This window comes from Ranitomeya imitator, chromosome 8 (genome assembly GCF_032444005.1).
Source record: "Ranitomeya imitator isolate aRanImi1 chromosome 8, aRanImi1.pri, whole genome shotgun sequence".
In the NCBI taxonomy this organism is placed as follows: Eukaryota; Metazoa; Chordata; class Amphibia; order Anura; family Dendrobatidae; genus Ranitomeya; species Ranitomeya imitator.
The window spans coordinates 31176343-31198023 of NC_091289.1; the positions used below are offsets into that span (position 1 = coordinate 31176343).

At 44.5% G+C, this 21681-nt stretch overlaps 1 protein-coding gene across 1 annotated transcript in view; it reads left to right on the forward strand.

Moving 5' to 3' along the window:
- Positions 1-21681, forward strand: part of IL17RD (interleukin 17 receptor D) — a 75104-nt gene that overhangs the window by 44237 nt on the left and 9186 nt on the right. Inside the window, exons 2-7 of the mRNA XM_069736680.1 lie at positions 9931-9985; positions 13346-13465; positions 14904-15022; positions 17050-17170; positions 21110-21154; positions 21245-21396. Of these exons, the coding sequence (XP_069592781.1) occupies positions 9931-9985; positions 13346-13465; positions 14904-15022; positions 17050-17170; positions 21110-21154; positions 21245-21396 (612 nt within the window). The remainder of the gene's footprint in view (positions 1-9930; positions 9986-13345; positions 13466-14903; positions 15023-17049; positions 17171-21109; positions 21155-21244; positions 21397-21681) is intronic.

Genomic DNA, 21681 nt, shown 5'->3' on the forward strand with positions numbered 1-21681 from the left:
AGCGGTTTAGATTCTAAAGTGTTCTGGGAACTGTAAATTGTCTGACAAGGATAATAATCAGGCCTCATGTGGCTGACACAGATTACCGGGGATAGCCGTCGGCTCAGCTCTCATTTTCCTTTTCTTTAAACCCGGCAACGTCCATGGGAAACGATGGCGCAAGCGGCTGAATGGCTGCCATGCTCTCCGGGGTTTCCTCTACTTGGAAACACTTCCAAACTTTTTTTTCACACTAAAACTAATTAGAAATCAAAATGTTGGCCCCCGAAACGCTGTGCTCAAATGTCATCCGCTGTCTCCCACTTCTCAGGGAGAGAGACATTCATCCATGGACTGCAGAAAGCTTTTCTCTTACTTTTTAGATTTTGTGCAAAATCCATGTGGGTAACTAGTTAGTTATTTTAACACATTACTTGCTTTAAAGGGAACCTGTCAGCATGTTTTTGCCATCAAATCTGAGATCAGCATGATGTAGAGACAGAGACTCTGATTCCAGCGATGTGTCACTTACTGGGCTGCTTGCTGTAGTTTTTATAAAATCATTGTTTTATCACTAGAGGACTAGTAAGCCTTCTGCCATGTAAAGCTCTGTATAACCCCGCCCCCATCACTGATTGGCAAGCTTTCTGCCTATGCACAGTGTACGCTTAAAGCTACCTATCAGTGGTGTGGGGGCGAGTTATACACATAAGCCGACCCCCCCTAATTTTGCCACAAAAAACTGGGAAAACTTATTGACTCGAGTATAAGCCTAGGGTGGAAAATGCAGCAGCTACCGGTGAATTTCAAAAATAAAAATAGATGCTCCATACCGTTCATTATGGCCCCAAAGGAGGTTCCATATAAAGCTGTGCCATATATAATGCTCCATACCATTGATTATTGCCCCATAGATGATCCATATAAAGCTGTGCCATATAGAATGCTCTGCACCGTTCATTATGGCCCCATAGATGCTTCTTATAAAGCTGTGCCATATATATTGCTCTGCACCGTTCATTATGGCCCCATAGATGCTTCTTATAAAGCTGTGCCATATATATTGCTCTGCACCGTTCATTATGGCCCCATAGATGCTTCTTATAAAGCTGTGCCATATATATTGCTCTGCACCGTTCATTATGGCCCCATAGATGCTCCTTATAAACTGTGCCATATATAACGCTGCTGCTGCTGCAATAAAAAAAAACAACAACCTCTCTTACTTGCAGCTCCTCAGCGTCCCGTCTCGGCGTCTCTCCGCACTGACTGATCAGGCAGAGGGCGCCGCGCACACTAGTACGTCATCGTGCCCTCTGACCTGAACAGTCAGAGCAAGAGGACGGGAAGACGGAGCGGCGCCCGGCGGGTGGAACGCGGACAGGTGAATATAAAATACTCACCTAGTCCCGGCGCTCCTGACGCTGCCCCTGCCTGTTACACTGTCTTCGGGTGCCGCAGCTCTTCCTCTGTCAGCGGTCACTGGCACCGCTCATTAGAGGAATGAATATGCGGTTCCACCCCTATGGGAGTGGAGTCCATATTCATAAGTTTAATGAGCGGTCCCACGTGACCGCTGTACAGGGGAAGAGCTGCGGCACTCGAAGACAGTGTGACAGGCAGGGGATGCATCAGGACCGCCGGGACTAGGTGAGTATGCGACAGTCCTCTCTCCCCCTCACCCGCCGACCCTGCCGCCGACCGTGACTCGAGTATAAGCCGAGAGGGGCACTTTCAGCCCAAAAATTTGGGCTGAAAATCTCGGCTTATACTCGAGTATATACGGTAACTTAAATATTTTAACTTAAAATTTAAAATAAAGTTTGGAAAACTTTCAAAGATGGGAATTTGAAAGGTATTTTAAACCATTCACATCTATACATTCTAAAGTAGGGGTTTCAAGAGTTCCTGGGGGCTTTTATGGCAGGAAAGGGCAGATATTGGCTCTCTCTGTATTATGAGGAAGGCAAAAAAAACAATAGATAAAATAAAGTCTTGCCTGGACATAGCCCTAAGGATTGAGCCTGTAACACCCAAAGATTTAGGATGTCAAAACAAATCCATCTGGTCACATCAGAATTTGACGCTGTGTACAGTAAAGCCCCACTTCCCAATCGCTTGTAAACTGCCTTTGAACTTTGTGTAAACTTTCTGAAACACTTAAGGTGTTGGTGCAGGTGCTCACTGGTGTGGAGACCAAAAGCTATTTATTAGGCAGTAAAGCCAGAGGGGCTTTGAGACCATTGTTAGGCGAGATAGCAGTCATATCCCCTCTGTACATGAAAGGGAACGGAACAACGTAATTGTCTCAGATTGTTGGTGTGGGCTCCATTCTGCTCACAGTATGGTCAGATAATAAATTTGCAACCTATGTTCATTACTTAATGTCCCATCCTGTGACGATGCACTATTTTTACTGTTTAATGGGGTGTTTCTGCAGACTGAGCTTCCGTGAGATAATCAGTATGTTAACATTTAGTATAATGGTGGCCATATGCTGTAGGTACCTGTCTGCCAATGGATAATTTAAATGAAAGCTACTTTTCCCAACCTCTCAAAACACATGCACACTCGGCCTTTGCAAAAATGCCTCTTACCTCCCCTCTTTGCTCTGCTTGCATCCTTCTTTGCTCTGCTTGCATCCTTCTTTGCACTCCTTGCCTCCCTCTTTGCTCTCGTTGGCTTCTTCTTGGCTCTCGTTGGCTCCTTCGCTTTTGTTGGCTCTCGTTGGCTCCTTCTTGGCTCTCGTTGCCTCCTTCTTAGCTCTCGTTGCCTCCTTCTTGGCTCTTGTTGCCTCCTTCTTGGCTCTTGTTGCCTCCCTCTTGCCTCCCTTTTGGCTTTCGTTGCCTCCTTGGCTCTCGTTGTCTTACTCTTGGCTTTCTCTGCCTCCTTCTTGGCTCTCGTTGCCTCCCTCTTACCTCCCTCTTGGCTCTCGTTGCCTCACTTTTGGCTCTCGTTGCCTCCCTTTTGGCTCTCGTTGCCTCCCTTTTGGCTCTCGTTGCCTCCCTTTTGACTCTTGTTGCCTCCCTTTTGACTCGTTGCCTCCCTCTTGGCTCTCGTTGCCTCCCTCTTACCTCCCTCTTGGCTCTCGTTGCTTCCCTTTTGGCTCTCGTTGCCTCTCTTTTGGCTCTCGTTGCCTCCCTTTTGGCTCTCGTTGCCTCCCTTTTGACTCTCGTTGCCTCCCTCTTGGCTCTCGTTGCCTCTCACTTGTCTCCTTCTTTGCTCTCGTTGCCTCCTTCATTGCTCTCGTTGCCTCCTTCTTTGCTCTCGTTGCCTCCTTCTTTGCTCTCGTTGCCTCCTTCTTTGCTCTCGTTGTCTCCTTCTTTGCTCTCGTTGCCTCCTTCTTTGCTCTCGTTGCCTCCTCCTTGGGTCTCGTTGCCTCCCTCTTGCATCCTTCTTGGCTCTCACGTGCCTCCATCTTGGCTATCGGTGCCTCCCTCTTGGCTCCCTCTGGCACATCTTTATAACTTGTGAGAACACAAGATTCAGACTTGTTGAAACTTCACATGCTCGACTATCCTTATCAATATTTGTCTTTTGAGACGAGTCAGGGCACCCTTGAAAACAATAGTCGGCTTGTCCTTCCAAGATGGTTGGATGTGTCCAAAATCCATCCAGTTTGTCCATTCACACGTCTTTGGCTTTACATGGACTTCAGTGTGAGTTCCTTCCTAGATGCTACCTTAAATCGGACGTCCGTTCACATTCTGGACATGTTAATGAAGTTTCCGCAGCTCTGCTCATCGCATATTACCACCTGAGTAACAATTGGGCTAATACTCGTCCTTGGCTACTGCAGTGCTGCAGCAGAACCACAAGTCTAGCCTTGGATTTCTGCTGCGGAACGATTATTAAGGCACGTGTAAGATGTGCAGTATTAGCAATAAGGACTATGGGACTGTATGTTGTATGCCCACCACCACCCTGTGCGTGTGCCCTTGCACCCATTATCTCTGCCTACATACCGCGAGCACCTTATCACCATGTATGCTAAAATTTATATACATCCCTACTGAGGAAATGAAGACCAGAAGTCCTTCAATCAGAGACAGACAATAACTGACGTAAAGACACATCAGGGATTTATTATGAAATCCCACTTGAAGGGGATCATTCTTTTTTTTTTTTTTCTTCTAAAGGATATAAAAGATTAAAAAGAATCAGGTGTTAGAGTGGAAAAACTGAAGTGCACCTTATTAAGTGTTCCCGTATGCCTAACTTTAGTGGGCCGCATTGCAGACTCACACGAAAATGCGTTACTGGGGTTTTGTGGCTTATGTTTGTTTTTTTGTTGTTTTTTTTTATGGATAAAACTTACTTTAAAATTTCATTTAAAAAATCCTCGAATTATAGACGTATAGCTGTCACGCTTGGGTCGGGAGAGCCACCGGCTGTCTGTATATGAGGGCTTCAGGACTCAGCTCCTGTGGGACATATCGGGTGAGAGATGGGTTGGGCAGTTGGAATTCAACAGGATGTGCATGCGGAATTCAACAGGATGTGCATACTACTGTGTTACGCTGAACGTACACATCGGATAACTGTCGGCTGAAGTTTTATTCAGCAGACGGCGATCTCTACCGACTCCCCCATACACATGAGCGCTCATCTCGGCATGGGGAGAGAGGAAAAAAGACGGTGCCATGCAGGTCTGGCAGCGGCTAATTTTCCATCCTTGTATGTACACACATTGCCCATAGGTCAGCTGGGGGGGGCACTTGTACTAAATAAATGGGCCTTTTCTGACCTCATCTACTCCTTTTACAAAGTTCCACGAATCTGCTGAATGGCATGCCTGGCAGATTTCTTATGTTACTGTAGAAGAAGAATGAAGACTGTCTCCTAACTTTTTTTTTCTCCTCCGCCTTTCTTAAGATTATGACTATAAGCCGCTTTAAATGTGACACTAAGCGAGACAAGTGTTTTCCCATGCTGGCACGCACACGAAGATATCAGCGTTTGTTTTGTTTTCCCTTTTGAAGTCGCTCCCCGTGCACTGGCCCTTGTTACCTGCACCTGTGTGCGGCATGAGAACCCGCGATAACATCTGTATGTCGTGGCGATGGCTTCCTTTGCACGCACATGGGATGAACGCACGCGTGTTTGTTCAGACATTTCTACTCTCCAGCAGCCTTGGAATTTATCACTCTTGCCATGCTACTAGGGAATGTGGAGTCGGTCACAGATTCCATCTGTGGTGAGGGCCAGTCCAGACCTGAAGTGGTTAAGTTTCTTTTTTTTTTCCTCCCCTTTTCACGAAAATCTCCTTGTCACGCACGCAAGTTATCGTGCCAAGACCGCACGACTTACCTTAAGTACACAAGTACTCAAGACGCCAAATGTTATCCTTGTGCTTCATATTAGCACGACACTGAATTGGCGTTAATAAAACCGGTCTCTAATAGCTTGTATAAGGTGTATGCGTACGACGAAGATGTGGTCTGACTCCTGGCATCACTAGTACTCAACGGGGCTGGGTCACCCACAGTTCACCCAAGTACAGCTCCATACATACAGTTGTTGCTGTGCCATGTACTGCGGCTGTGCCCTGTACTGCGGCTGTGCCCTGTACTGCGGCTGTGCCCTGTACTGCGGCTGTGCCCTGTACTGCGGCTGTGCCCTGTACTTGCGGCTGTGCCCTGTACTTGCGGCTGTGCCCTATACTTGCGGCTGTGCCCTATACTTGCGGCTGTGCCCTGTACTTGCGGCTGTGCCCTGTACTGCGGCTGTGCCCTTTACTTGCGGCTGTGCCCTGTGCTGGGGCTGTGACCTGTACTGCGGCTGTGCCCTGTACTGCGGCTGTGCCCTGTACTGCGGCTGTGTCCACTCCACTTGAATAAAACTGAGCTGCAGTTCCTGGAAAGTTCACAACCACTCATGGAGCACCGTGCCTGGATAAACTGACTGTTCATGCAACACTTTCTGGAGGGTCAAAACTGACGGTCAAAACCCTCAGCAACCATACCAATGAAATATTGACAACCTATCCTCTAAATATCTCTAAAATGATGTATGCAGTGGCATAGTGTGGGTAAGAAAGGGGCGGCGTCACAGTGGCCGGTGCTCTGGGTACAAAATTCTTAGAAATAATGACACTCAGGGTGGCAGCATTACTTTGTTAGGAGGAATAATACTTGCCTTTCCCCCCCGAGAGTAAGCAATCCAGACTATGCCAGTAGATAAATGGATATTTATATGTATGCCTTTATTTTAACTGAGTTTTCAATTTCAGGCTTCACTTGTCCTTCCCAGATTCAGCGCTGCGATCTGATTCAGTTACTGTCTGCAGCGCTGACATCACATCCACACCACTGCAGCCAATCGGTGAGCTCAGCGGCTCTGACAGAGAGGATGACACAAGCTGTTGAGTTCACTGTTTGGCTGCAGATAATAAATGTAAAGCGCCATGGAATAAATGGCGCTATAACAATAAATAATAATAATAATAATAATAATAATAATAAAAAAAAAGATTCTAGGAGCAGTGGTGGAGACTGTGCACTGGACCCGGGGAGGGTGAGTAAAGCATAGTTTGTTTTATTGAGAAAAAAACAAACATAAAAGCTGCAGTTGGGGATGTCGGGAAAAACCCTTTAATATGTGACTGTGTAGCCAAGAATTTCACCTGATAGAAAGTGATGTACCGTATTTCCTTCCCCCCACCCACCACCCCCGTCGGGCTGTTGACAGCTGGGGTCAGTGATGTTTGGATTATATCATCCGATGACTTTGTAGTCATTCGATAGCCCCGGCTACTGAAAGGTGCTTTATCTATGGGGTATGAGGGTGTAAATCATCTGTCAGTTCGGAGATCGTGTGCCTCAAAGCTCAGTCCTGCACTCATCGCCTACCTTTAATTCACAGTATACGTAGACGTTTTCTTCTATGCTTGAACATTTGTTTACTATTCAACAAATTTGCGCAAAATATACAGCAAGTGGAAACTTTTGGCCCCAAGTAAAACTTTTTGGCTCATTGTATGGGAACAAACTGCATATTTATTAGACATTATTACATTGTATTATATCATTTTACATTATAGTGCATTGGGAAAGTTTTCAAAAAAACTTCTAAAAAAAGATAGACCCACGACGAGTTTGCCCCTACTTCTTCAGTTGAAGTGGCGCTTTTGATTAGCGGCACCTACGTACGAGGGTTACCTGTCACCACAGCTCATTCCCATTCTTGTGAAGTTTAAAATAATTGCCTCATTTGGAAAAGTTCCATAAAATTAAGTTCAGGTGGGATCCTGCTACAGGGACCACCAGCAATGAGCGGTGATCGGTGGAAGAATTCAGAAGCAACTGTTCAATTATACTGCAGCGCCCCCGCAGGCGAAATAAAAAAAATACATGTTTGGTTGCCTTTCGAATCAATGACCTATCCGTGTAAAGGAAGAACTTGCTGTGTCCTCTAGAAATGTGATTTTTCACTGGAATTGTTTAATTTAAATTCAACCTCCATTGATTCTGGAACAGTTTTTCTTTCTCTTCTGTGCCCCTCCTTTCCAAAGTTATGGTCCCCCGATGAAGAATGGTGCAAATTTCCCCTTTAACCAACTGGGCGTATACCATAGAACTTCTTCCCCGTGTTGTGATTGTCTTTTTCTCCTTTGACGTTGGCCAAACACCCACTGAGAGCTTCCGTCGTATACGCCCAGTTGGTTAAAGGGAAAATTTGCACCGTTATTCCCGAGGGGGTATAACTATTGGAATGGCGTGGAACAGAAGGAAAAAGAGATCCAAAATCGGTGAAGGTTTGAATAATAATAAAAAAAAACTCCAGTAGAAAGTCTTGTTAAGAGGAACATATAAATCAGAGCAAGATCGGAACGCAGTGCACGGACCGGCCGGCGGCTCTACTGACCCGAGTGTGACGGCCCTCTCTATGCAGCTGTCAAGCTCAGGTCGGGAGAGCCGCCGGCCAGTCCTATCTCTGTCCAATTTATGTGGTCGTCTGACTGCGCCCTTAAATGTACATTTACGTATGGCTCATTTATTTCCGAAATTTCTGCAAACCTATCGAGATGAAGAAGATTGATTTTCAGTGGATGAGATCTTTGCATTGCAAATATTCCCTAATTGATGGAGCTCTCGCACGTAGGACTCTTACTTAATGGCCTAATTAGACGTTATTTTAACAAGTTTGTTCTCTACATCATAGCACCCCTTTATGTTCCAGATCTTCCCAGACACGAGGACACTCCTAGGCGGCTATTTTCATGTTAATTAGAGGACACTAGAGGAAGTTTCTGTTACATGGCGAAACAGATGGTTCCACACTAATATCGCCCCGGGCACATACTCCTACACAGATCCTGTAGATAAAGCTGACCACAAGATCTTTTTTGGGGGTTTGTGTGTTTAGCCCGTGTATAATAGGTGGCTTGTAACCTCTCTGTATACAAAATGTTCACAGAGAACAATCGCATCCTTGTTGTGGCTTTTCGTTGCGGTCCTTTATGTCTTTTTTATCCTACCAGATAATCGAAAGAAAGAAGAGAAGCCGCCGTTTCGTACAATGACTCAAAACTTTTGAGCAACTTTTATTTCTAACTTGTAAATACTTTTTAAAAACTTTTTCAGTCTTACTTTGAAAAATGTGTTTTATGTATATATGGTATATTTTTTTAAAATGTATATTGATTGAGTCCAGTTGGTATTAATTAGGCTCGCCTCCTCTCTGAAGATTGTGACTGAGCTGTAAAGCTGGCATATGTACTAATGAGGCACTAAAAGATTACGGGGGTCATGTACTTAAAATGGCTATATGGTGTGGCCAGTGCGCCTTGTGCTTCATGGCAAACAGATGAGTACATGCTATTTAGTACCGCCACCCCATCGACCTCTATAAACCAGGTAACAGCAGCCCTCTCCTCTGGGCCTTGCATATATAAATAACATGGTTTCTCATTCATTTAGATGACTATCGTTTAAAGGGTTATTCTCATCTTCAAAGATGCATATTGAGACGTAGAGCTTGTAAAAACCATCACTTTTGCAATTTACCGCTAATTCAAATTTCCAGCCATTCTTGAGATAGTAACCTTTTTCTTTTGTTTTATAGGTCGTTGCCTGGGGGATCGACCACTGCTGCCGTCTCTCTTGTAAGTGGTCTTTGGAGCTGGCTGGGATTCGGCGGTAACGGCGCACTCCAGAGATCCTGGCCAGCTTCAAAACCGTGCTTATAAGCTTAATAGAAAAGAGCTTGTAAGCACTGTGCGGGTTCTGCTGTATAGCAATGGTGGTCAGTCTCCAAGACAACGCGTTGTAAAGAGACCAAAAAAAGTTGCCTAAACTTATGTATATCTAGTGAAAGTGCGGTAATATTCTCACCAATCGTCATGTTGCCCGTTTCCAGCGTCACTCCGGTCTTCTTCTGGGTCATGTGACTGCTATTCCAACTCGCCGGCTTACACCGGCGTCTATGTTGGCACCAGCAGTCACTTTTACAATCAGGGCTGTGGAGTCGGTAAGCCAAACCTCTGACTCCGACACCTCAATTTCCATGACATCGACTCAAACCAAAATGGGCTACGACTCTACGAACTCTACGATTCCGACTCCACACCCCTGTTTACAATGTAAGTCTATGGGGCCTCGTTCTAACTCTCCATGTAAAGGCTCAAGTTGACTACCGTAAAAATCGTCCCGAGAGTGATCCTCTGAGAAAATCTGTCCTGACTACGCTGATCAGAGTAAGTTGAGAGAAAACTGACCCAACCTAAAAGTCTTCCAGTTCACACATTGAGCCCAGTGTGATTCGGCAAGTCAGGATAGAAGTCGTGACCCAGAAGAAGACCGGAGCTGTGCTGGAAACGGGAGAGGATACCAATCGCTGAATATATGAACGCACTTGCATGACACTCTATGTGCATTTAGGCAATAAAAAGTTTGGATTTAATGATGTTTTTGCACACCATGCACTAAGATTATTCTCTTTTCTCCATAGGGTGCATCTGTAAATAAGAACAATGGACAACCCAATGTCACATTCCGATACGACAGTAAGTGTCGTATGCAAAACTTGGAAGTGGAGTTACCGTAACATATAAATAAATGTTCTCTAAAATTGCCACCTCTCCGTTTATTCCAGTGTGGTAAGCAGCCATTGGTGGATGGCATGAATTGGGGAAAGAGGGTCATGTGTCCCCTATTCTCTTAATAGTTGGGGGTCCCGTTGGTTGGATCCTCATCTATCGGGCATCTAATAGTTGTGGTCCCGTTGGTTGGATCCTCATCTATCGGGCATCTAATAGTTGGGGGTCCCATTGGTTCGATCCTCCTCTATCGGGCATCTAATAGTTTGGGGTCCCGTTGGTTGGATCCTCATCTATCGGGCATCTAATAGTTGGGGGTCCCGTTGGTTGGATCCTCATCTATCGGGCATCTAATAGTTTGGGGTCCCGTTGGTTGGATCCTCATCTATCGGGCATCTAATAGTTGGGGGTTCCGTTGGTTGGATCCTCATCTATCGGGCATCTAATAGTTGGGGGTCCCGTTGGTTGGATCCTCATCTATCGGGCATCTAATAGTTGTGGTCCCGTTGGTTGGATCCTCCTCTATCGGGCATCTAATAGTTGGGGGTTCCGTTGGTTGGCTCCTCATCTATCGGGCATCTAATAATTGGGGGTCCCGTTGGTTGGATCCTCATCTATCGGGCATCTAATAGTTGGGGGTCCCGTTGGTTGGATCCTCATCTATGGGACATCTTATAGTTGGGGGTCCCATTGGTTGAATCCTCATCTATCGGACATCTAATAGTTGGGGTTCCGTTGGTTGGACCCTCATCTATTGGGCGTCTGTGGCATATTTCTTTGATTTGCCTTAAACACCCAGGATGTGAATACTTCTTTACTCTTTTAGCGATAGGATAGGCTAATAAATGGTTTATGGGTTCGTTGGCACGAGCATCATATATACCATGTGCAAGGAAGTTTTCCAACAAGCTGCCAAAAGTGGCGTTTCTATGACCCTACCCCCGTCTCGTAAAATGATAATGAGATAGAAAAATGAAAAGTGGATGTTTTACAGACCATATGTGACAGTGTGCATGAGCAGCTGTAGTAGCTATAGATCACACCACAAACATATGTAATGTGGTTTAATCAACCATATTATACAATACAGATCATTTTTGTATCTTTTTTTTTTCTTGTTGGGATATGGAGTTATTAAATTGTGCATAAGGGGACATATAGGCCGGGTGCACACATCCTTGTTTCGGACTGAGGTGCACATACTGGCCAAAGGGGCTCCTGACTTGAACTTGACAGCCTCAGTCATATACAGTCGTGGCCAAAAGTGTTGGCACCCTCAATTTGTTCCGTAAAATGAAGTATTTTGTTATACACATGTTTATTTCCTTTGTGTGTACTGTTCCAACACAATAAAAAACTGAAATAAAAGGCAAATTGGACATAATTTCACACAGAAACCCCAAAATGGGCCGGGCTAAATTGTTGGCACCCTTAATATTTGGTTGCACACCCTTTGGAATAAATAACTGCAATCAATCGCTTCCTATAACCATCAACAAGCTTCTTCCATCTCTCAACTGGAATTTTGGAGTCCTCTTCTTTTGCAAACTGATCCAGGTCTCTCATATTGAAGGGTACGCCTTCTCCCAACAGCAATTTTATGAGCACTCTATAGAAGTTCATTGGGATTTAGATCCGGACTCATTGCTGGCCACTTCCGAACTCTCCAGCGCTTTGTTTCCATCCATTTCTATTGGCTTCTTGAAGTATGTTTGGGGTCATTGTCCTGCTGAAAGACCCATGACCTAGGAAGCAAACCCAGGTTTCTAACACTGGGCACTACATTGCAACCCAAAATCCGTTAGCAACCTTCAGATTCCATGATGCCTTGCACACAGACAGCTAACACTGCAGCTAGGCACGGGAGCGCCGCTACCTCCTTCCTCCATTAAGATCCAAAGTTGTCCCTACATTGCGCAGATACGCCTGGGCATTACGTAAATATAGCATCACTGGGATCCCTATCCCTATTCTCCCTATACGCACTAAACTCTCCAAACAAGCGAGTATGATGAAGGCTCTGGTGGAGCCGAAACGTCTCTTATCGCTTTTTTGAAATATTCTGTTATGCTCCCTGAACACATTTAATAAATTTGTTAAAAATTTGGCATTATATTCCCTTTGAGAGTGCGGTGAAATTTATATTTTGCACACAGTCAAGGCACCCAGTGCCAGAGGCAGCAAAACAACCCCAAAACATCTTTGAACCTCCACCATATTTGATTGTGAGTACAGTGTTCTTTTCTTTCTAAGTTCATTCTGTTTTTGGGAAACAATAGAATGATGTGCTTTACCAAAAAGCTCCAACTTGGTCTCATCTGTCAATAAGACGCTTTCCCAGAAGGATGGTGGCTTGCTCACATACGTTTTAGCAAACTGCAGTCTAGCTATTTGTCTCTGTGTCAGCAGTGGGGTCCTCCTGGATTTCCTGCCATAGCGTTTTATTTTATTCAAATGTCGACGGATAGTTCACGTTTACACTGATGCACCCTGAGCCTCCAGGACAGCTTGAATTGTTTTTTTAACTTGATTGTGGCTGCTTCTCCACCATCCAGACTATCCTGCGTTGCAACCTTTCATCAGTTTGTCAATGCCGTCCACATCCAGTACCGTGACTTCTTGGTTATGTTGCATGCCATGGACAAAGAAACATCAAGATCTCTGGCGATGGGCTTGTAACCTTGAGATTGTTGATATTTTTCAACAATTTTGGTTCTCGGGTCCTCAGACAGTTCTCTTCTTTGTTCTCCATGCTTAGTGTGGCACACACAGACCCACAATGCAAAGACTGAGTCGACTTTTTTTATCTGGTTTCAGGTGTGATTTTCATATTACCCACACCTGTTACTTGCCACAGGTGAGTATATATGAGCATCACATGCTTGAAACAAAGTTGTTTACCCACAATTTTGGAAAGTGGCCAGCAATTTTGTCCCACCCATTTTTTGGTTTTGTGTAAAATTATGTCCAATATGCGGTTTTTTTTGTTTGTTTTTTTTTCTTTGTGTTCCAATACACATAAAGGAAATACACCTGTGTATAACAAAACGTGTAATTGCAATAATTTTCTGGAGGAAATACTTAATTTTCTGGGGCAATTTCAAAGGTGCCAACACTCTTGGCCATGACTGTATGAGATACTCGAGATACTTTGGGGTCAATAGAACTGCGGCCCGTCCATATATTGTAGTCCGAAACAAGGATGTGCGATGCCGGCTTTTGAAAGAAAAGTGCATCAGAAGCCTTGTTTTCTAGAATTTAGTGGATGTTTTGGTAAATGGAAGCATACATAGCAAATCATACAAGTTATCAATTTTTTCCTATCAGACTGCACCGTTAATTCTGGAGGGAAGCACCTGATTGCCGATATGCAGAATATAACCATCAGTCAATACGCCTGCAATGACCAAGTGGCCATATCCGTTATGTGGACACCCAGTGCTACAGGTAGGTCCAAGGGTCGTACATATGTGTGTGTATATATGTATATATACCTTGGGGCGGCCACTATGGGAAGACTGAGCCTCTCCACTATGGAACATTTTGCATTCAAATGATCGACGGCACTGCCGAGTGTTGGACCCCAACCGATCAGACATTGATGACCTATCTTAAGGATACGTCATCATTGATCAAGTAGTGGACAGCGACATTAATTTATCAATATTATTTGTCACATTTGTGCCCATTTTGATCCTGCGCTGATATGTAACTGTTAGTGATGAGCGAGTGTACTCATTGCTCGGGTTTTCCTGAACACGCTCGGGTGGTCTCTGAGTATTTGTTAGTGCTCAGAGATTTAGTTTTTATTGCCGCAGCTGAATGATTTACAGCTACTAGCCAGCCTGAGTGCATGTGGGGATTTTCCCTAGCAACCAGGAAACCCCCACATGTACTCAGGCTGGCTAGTAGCTGTAAATCATTCAGCTGCAGTGATGAAAACTAAATCTCCGAGCAGTCACAAATACTCGGAGGACCACCCGAGCGTGTTCGGGGAAAACCCGAGCAACGAGCATAGTCGCTCATCACTAGTAACTGTGTCTCTCCTGCCCAAATATACATGCCGCTGTTTTCCTTGCCCACCAAAATGCCGGCGCCGCAGTCTGTTTGCTCCTGCATTTTATGTACACAGCACTCGCGCTCGGGGCTGATAATATTGATCGAGCTTTCATTAGAAATCTCAATCCCCGATTATCGGCTTGTGTAAATATGGCGGCGATCACCCTACAGTTAAGCAAAATGCTTTTTCGTTATATGATTGGAGTGTTCTTGTCGGCACTAATGTCGTTATTCTCGGCAGCACATCATCTTGATATTCCGTGCGCACAGGACGAGCGTGTTAACGATCGTCCTGCGCACTTAGAATTTGGGTCAAGCTGGTGACCTGTCGGTTATTGGTCACGGTCGACGTTCCCTTAACGTGTGTGCAACCATCAGCTGATGTGAAGGGAGATGAAAATCTGCTAAATTTCGGGGTCTGCCTGATCGTACAGCAGCTGTACTCTCCTGTCCACGACCACGAGCCAAACTGGAATTGTTGAACGTCGTCCAAGACGCAGCACAATCTATACCTTGGGAGCAGAACGCAGACCTGCCCAACGCTCCGTCTGACATTGTTGATGGCGCAGGGAGGGACGGCGTCGCACTAAAGCAAAGCGTGAACCAAACTTTATGAAACATAAAAACTTTGGCCAAGTTTAGGGTTTGTCTGTTACTTTGCAGCACGGGGATATTAAACAGTTGCAGCTCTGGCAATCCTCTGCGTTTGGTCATCTACACTGAACTCATCTGTAACAACTGTTATATACTTTATGCATTCAAGCAAATAAAAAAAAGAAAAACTTTTGTTTGAAGGAAAGGAAAAAGTGAGTGTTGTATTTTCCAGGCATCGAATATCTGAAAGGTTTTCGCATTATTCTGGAGGAGCTGAAATCCGAGGGGCGAATGTGTCAGCAGATGGTGCTCAAGGACCCGAAGCAGCTGAATTCCAGTTTTAAAAAAGTTGTACGTGAAGTAAAACCCTGCCCCATCATTTATCCGAGTGTTCTGTGTGCTGGATGAAATGTGGGGTTAATATTGTAACCAAAAGAGTATTTCTAAACAGAAAGTTCTATGGGAACAGTCAGCAAGGAGGGAGCGCTGTTGGTGGATCTTGTGCTGGTGCGCGAGATATGTCAGAAGTGGACGGAGGTAGTAGAGGGTGGTGGTGGTTCTGCTCGGCTCGTTGTCTTGTTGGTATATGGGCTGAACAATGCAAGTATTAAAGCAATTGCCTGGTAAAAGCACATTATAAGCTGTCCACAGGGTGGGTGATATTTTATTGATTGGCGAGTGTCCAACTGCTGGGTGCCGATCGGCATAGCAGAAAACGTTTATCCTTGTTAGATTGGAGCGGCAGTGCACATGGTCAATGGTTGACCTGTAATTTATTAGGCCAGTGCGCAAGCTCAACCTCGCTTTATTAACCCAGTGCAAATGGTTGACCTGTACTTTATTTAGCCCAGTGCGCATGCTTCACTTGCACTTTATTTAGCTCATTGCGCATGCTCAATCTCACTTTATTTAGCCCACTACGCATGCTCGACCTTGCTTTATTTAGCCCAGTGCAAATGGTGGACCTGTACATTATTTAGCCCAGTTCGCATGGGTGACCTCGCTTTATTTAGCAAAGTGCGCATTCTTGACCTTGCTTTATTTAGCCAAGTGCTCATGCTCAACCTCGCTTTATTTAGCCCAGTGTGCATTCTCAACCTCACTTTATTTAGCCCAGTGCGCATGCTCGAACTTGCTTTATTTAGCCCAGTGCACATGCTCGACCTCGCTTTATTTAGCCCAGTGCGCATTCTCGACCACGCTTTATTTAGCCCAGTGCGCATACTCAAACTTGGTTTATTTAGCCCAGTGCACATGCTCAACCTCGGTTTATTTAGCCCAGTGCTCATGCTCAACCTCGCTTTATTTAGCCCAGTGCGCATGCTCAACCGCGCTTTATTTAGCCCAGTGCACATGCTCAACCTCGGTTTATTTAGCCCAGTGCACATGCTCAACCTCGCTTTATTTAGCCCAGTGCGCATACTCAAACTTGGTTTATTTAGCCCAGTGCGCATGCTCGACCTCGCTTTATATAGCCCAGTGCGCATACTCAAACTTGCTTTATTTAGCCCAGTGCTCATGCTCAACCTTGCTTTATACAGCCCTGTGTGCATGCTCAACCTCGCTTTATATAGCTCTGTGTGCATGCTCAACCTCGCTTTATATAGCCCTGTGTGCATGCTCAACCTCGCTTTATTTAGCCCAGGGCGCCTGCCCAACATTGCTTTATTTAGCCCAGAGCGCATGCTCAACATTGCTTTATTTAGCCCAGAGCACATGCTCGACCTCGCTTGTTTGTAGCAGCCAGGTAGAGAATGAATGAAGCTGCGGTCGAGCATGCGCACTGCCGCTCCATTTAGTAACCGTGATAGATTCCCCTATAGAGCTGGTCCGTCCTGACCCTGGTGGTCAGACCCCCATCAATCAGTCACTGCTTTCCTTTGACGACCTGTTTTGAGTGGGCAAGCCCTGGGGAAACTGTCATGTCGGAAATAGTATATGATCTGGAGGCCGGATGTTGTGGAGCATAAAGAGCTGATCAGACTGATAGATGTTTTATCGGAAAAGTTTCAGTAAAACTTGTTTTTTATTGATTGAAATCCCTTGTGTTTGTATACAAGAGTCCTGTGGGCGGTCCTATCCTGTGACTGTGCCTGTAGAGATAGCCGTCAATCACTAGTAGAACCGCCCACTGGACTTATATATACAAACACCAAGGATTTTAATGAGTAAAGTACTGAATATTTTCCAACAAACCTACACATCCTTCTGCTCCGCTCCTTCCCTGTACTTTGCTGTCCACAGATCGGACGCCATAGTAAATAGAGCATAATTAGAAGGTATAGCATGGTCCTAGCTGGGTTGGGGGTCTTCATAAGCCTTTAGTCGTCTTTTTTTTTTTTTTTTTGTCTGAATCGTCTTTTTTTTTTTCCGCACAGGTTCTGGAGACTCAGCCATTTATGAACCTGAAGTTTGAAACAGATTATTTTGTGAAAATTGTCCCCTTTCCTTCCATCAAAAATGAGAGTAACTACCATCCGTTCTTCTTCAGAACACGCAGTAAGTTTCCTCCTGACTGACGGCCGATCACTGAGCAGGGGTGCGGGAGGTCCGATACTCACCCATCCGATATTGGTGATCAGAATTAAAGTTCCAGAAGACCCCATTATACACAATACAGGTCATCGCATTGTATGGGGGGCAAGTACTGGCATTTTCATGGGAGTTTTGTAAAAATGTTCTTGCCTCTGCCCATCGGCCCATTAGCTCTCCCACACGGCCCATGAGCAGGATGGGCAAAAAGAATGATAAATGCAGATGGAAGTCGAGTTTCCTATAGAAGTTCTTCATTAGAAAGGGAACCTACCGTTTACATTTAGTTTTTAGCTGTTTTACATACTTAAACATGAGGCCGATCAGTAGGGGTCCGGGTTCTGACACCCCCATCAGTCACTCAAAACACGTCTCTGATGACTGAGCACGGACTCAATGGACAGTCTGTGGGCTCCATTCATTATTGCGTGTGGACTTTTTCTTTTTGTGGTCACGTTTTTGGTGTTCTTTTGCAAAAAAAAAAAATAAAATTGTGCCGCATTCTACTCAAAATTTTCATCTCTTTTTAAGTCTATTTTATATGTTCGCCTGTTTTTGTTTGGGGTGAGAACTATTTAGGTCATACCCTTTTATGACGGCAGGTGGCAGCATTTACCTCACACTCAATCTCCAGTTTGCAAGGGAAAGGGGTTGAGTGGAAGGGGACCGAAACGATCACAAGATGAAACCCTCTGGGCTCCTGCAAGATGGATCCAAGTGAGAGAAAGTGCTTATATTACCAGTCAGGTTATCGCATCTGGAAAATGAAAACTTTTTCCCCAGGCTGTTTCCTCCCCCCCCCCCCCCCCCTCTTTTTTTTTTTTATTTAATTTTTTTTTTTACCTATATACAAACTCTTTTTTCCCATAAAGTCTATATAGGAGGAAGCAGCCTGTAAAATATATATACCGTATATGTGTGTGTGTGTGTGTGTGTATATATATAATATATATATGTGTATATAGATTCAAGATTCAAAGATTCAAAGAAGCTTTATTGGCAGGACCAAATACACATCAGTTTTGCCAAAGCAAGTGTATAGAGGCAATAGGGATAGGGACTGTGGGGATGTTGGGTAGGAGCTGTGGGGGAGGTGGATGGGGCAGATCCAGGTTGGGGGCTATAGTCCATGGCATAGGGGAGGTGGATGGGGCAGGTCCATTGTGGGGGCTATAGTCCATGGCATAGGGGAGGTGGATGGGGCAGGTCCAGGTTGGGGGCTATAGTCCATGGCATCATAGTTCTCTTTCTCGCAGTCTACGGTATATATATACCGTATATAATAATAATAATAATAATTTTTATTTATATAGCGCCAACATATTCCGCAGCGCTTTACAAATTATAGAGGGGACTTGTACATACAATAGACATTACAGCATAACAGAAATACAGTTCAAAACAGATACCAAGAGGAGTGAGGGCCCTGCTCGCAAGCTTAAAGACTATGAGGAAAAGGGGAGACACGAGAGGTGGATGGTAACAATTGCTATAGTTATTCGGACCAGCCATAGTGTAAGGCTTGGGTGTTCATGTAAAGCTGCATGAACCAGTTAATTAATTTTTTTTTTTTTTTTAATATAGGCCACACAGGGATCGTTAGGTTAATGCATTGAGGCGGTAGGCCAGTCTGAACAAATGAGTTTTTAGGGCACGCTTAAAACTGTGGGGATTGGGGATTAATCGTATTATCCTAGGTAGTGCATTCCAAAGAATCGGCGCAGCACGTGTAAAGTCTTGGAGACGGGAGTGGGAGGTTCTGATTATTGAGGATGCTAACCTGAGGTCATCAGCGGAGCGGAGGGCACGGGTAGGGTGGTAGACTGAGACCAGAGAGGAGATGTAGGGTGGTGCTGAGCCATGGAGTGCTTTGTGGATGAGGGTAGTAGTTTTGTACTGGATTCTTGAGTGGATGGGTAACCAGTGTAATGACTGGCACAAGGTAGAGGCATCGGTGTAACGGTTGGTGAGGAATATGATCCTGGCAGCAGCATTCAGGACAGATTGGAGCGGGGAGAGTTTGGTAAGAGGGAGGCCGATTAGTAGAGAGTTACAATAGTCCAGACGAGAATGAATAAGTGAAACAGTAAGAGTTTTTGCAGAGTCGAAAGTAAGAAAAGGGCGAATTCTAGAAATGTTTTTGAGATGCAGGTAAGAAGAGCATACATATGTATGTATGTGTATATATATATATATATATATATATATATATATATATATATATATATATATATATATATATATATATATATATATATATATAATGTATATATATATATATAAAATATGTGTGTGTGTGTGTATATATGTGTGTGTGTATGTATGTATGTATGTATGTATGTGTATATATATATATATTTATTTATTTATTTCCAGGCTATTTCTTTCTTCTCTCACCTTCGTGACCTGGGAACTGGGTCACTTGACATCCACTGATTTAGTTCCCATTCATCCATCTTTCTGGCTTTCTATCTTGGTTTTGTACCTGTGCTCATTTTTCATTTTTATTTTCTTTTGTCGACCAAAACTCGCCCATTCAAGTGCATGAATCTGTAAAAAAGAAAAAGTGCATGGCTGCTAAGCGACAACCTCTGTAGGAGCTATAATAGCCACCGTGTTGGTTCACAATCGTTTCCAGCATAAATTTGATTCCTTACATTTACCAGTTGTAATTGATTTTTTTTATTGTTTTTTTTTTTTTTTAATTCAAAATAATTAGTGATTCGGTAATTAGTTCCAGGCCCAGAGGACAATGAAGTCATTCTTTGATCACTTTCTCTCTATCTAAAATGGTCAGGTGTCCGGCCGCAGACCCTGCCCCGGCCCCCGCAGCGGGAGCCAAAATGCTTCTTCATGGCTGCACTCCGAAAACTGATGGCTCAATGTTTCCACAAGGAGAAGAGAAGGAGCTGTCCGCTTCTCTCCTCTGATCTTCCATCCTCTAGGATTTCCCTAGTGGAATACAATACTATGTGCCGCCGTACGTAGCCTATATCGTGGCCGCCATGTCTGCTGCTAGGTCAGTATGCGGCTGATCCGTGCCGTTAATGCTCCTTGGGTCACTTGGGACGTTCTGTAATTTGTAACCCCATGCTCCTCTTTAAAACCCCCCAGGGGGCGCGATTCATTATTGCTTTTTTTTTGTCTAGTTTTTGATGCTTTTAGCCTATTTTTTGAATTGCACAAATTTTTTCTTTTAATTTGAACCCTTTTTTTCAATCTATTTTATGTTTTGTTTTGTTCTTTTTTGCACAAAACAAGGTGGTCCGGCTGTATTTTATCTGATGTGTTAAGAGGCCCCTTTTCCACTCTCCCATTGCAGAATGCATGCATGCTTGGCAAAAGTGAGCATGCACGTATGTGTATGGGGAAATCTAAAAAGCCTATTGCTATCTAAGGTATACGGGCTCCTTCGAAGGAAAGCGACCGAATTTCAATAAATTGTTGGAATGTAAATGCAAGTGGAAGCGTTCTGCAAACATGTCTGTGTGTTCACAATACACCAAGGGGCAGGCTCCAGTACCGAGACTTTAGTATTTGCCGTTGGAAAACTTAGCGTTGCGTCTGTTTGCAGGATTATGAGAAGTGAGACGGAGACTTCAGGTCTCCGGGAGGATTCTGTTACTTCAGACACAGCAGCCTCGCACCTCTTTACAGGAAACGCCGCAGTTAACCCTTAAACTTCACTTATTCCCTGAACTTACTAGGAATGGCTGGACGAGGCTATGATGCAGGAGTATTGAACCCTGTAGATGACTCCTCTCCCTATTTTGCAGCTAGAAGCCGCGCCAAATTCATGGAATCTGATAACTAATTTTTCGGGACAAGTTTGCCATATAACGCAGGGTCGTTGTGTAATAACAGGAGCTGATCTCCTCCATTACTGACGATCTATCTCTTTTACAGCATGTGAGAGTCTACTACAACCGGACAACTTAACCTGCCGACCATGTAAGTCATCTCTGGATTCTGTCACCAATTAATGAAGAACGTCTCTTTGTAATCTAGAAGACCTTTAACGCCTCTTCTTTTGTCCCGTAGTCTGGAAGCCCAAGAACGTGAACGTCACCCAGCAAGGCGTAAACATGCAGGTCTCCTTCGACCACGCGCCCCATAACTTCGGTTTTAACGCCTATTACGTAAACTACAGGATGAAACACGACGCCTCCTTTAAACAGAAGATCTGTCGACAGGTAGGTTTCTTATATTTCTGCACTATCCAATTTCTTTTTCCACATTTCCGTCTTTTTTTTTTTCTTTTATTCTGTGATTGTTTGGGCTGGAGCAATTCTTCTCACTTGGTTTTTAGTGTTGCATCCTCCTTGTTGTGAGACTGTTAACCGGCCAGAAGGGAAGTTGGATGAAGTGAAGCAAAAGTTCTGGGCTCCTTGCCGAGATTCTTTACTGCCGGAGTTATCATCACTGTCTTGTGTGTGTTGGATCTTGGCGCTATTTGCAGAGTGAAATACTCGAGGGCA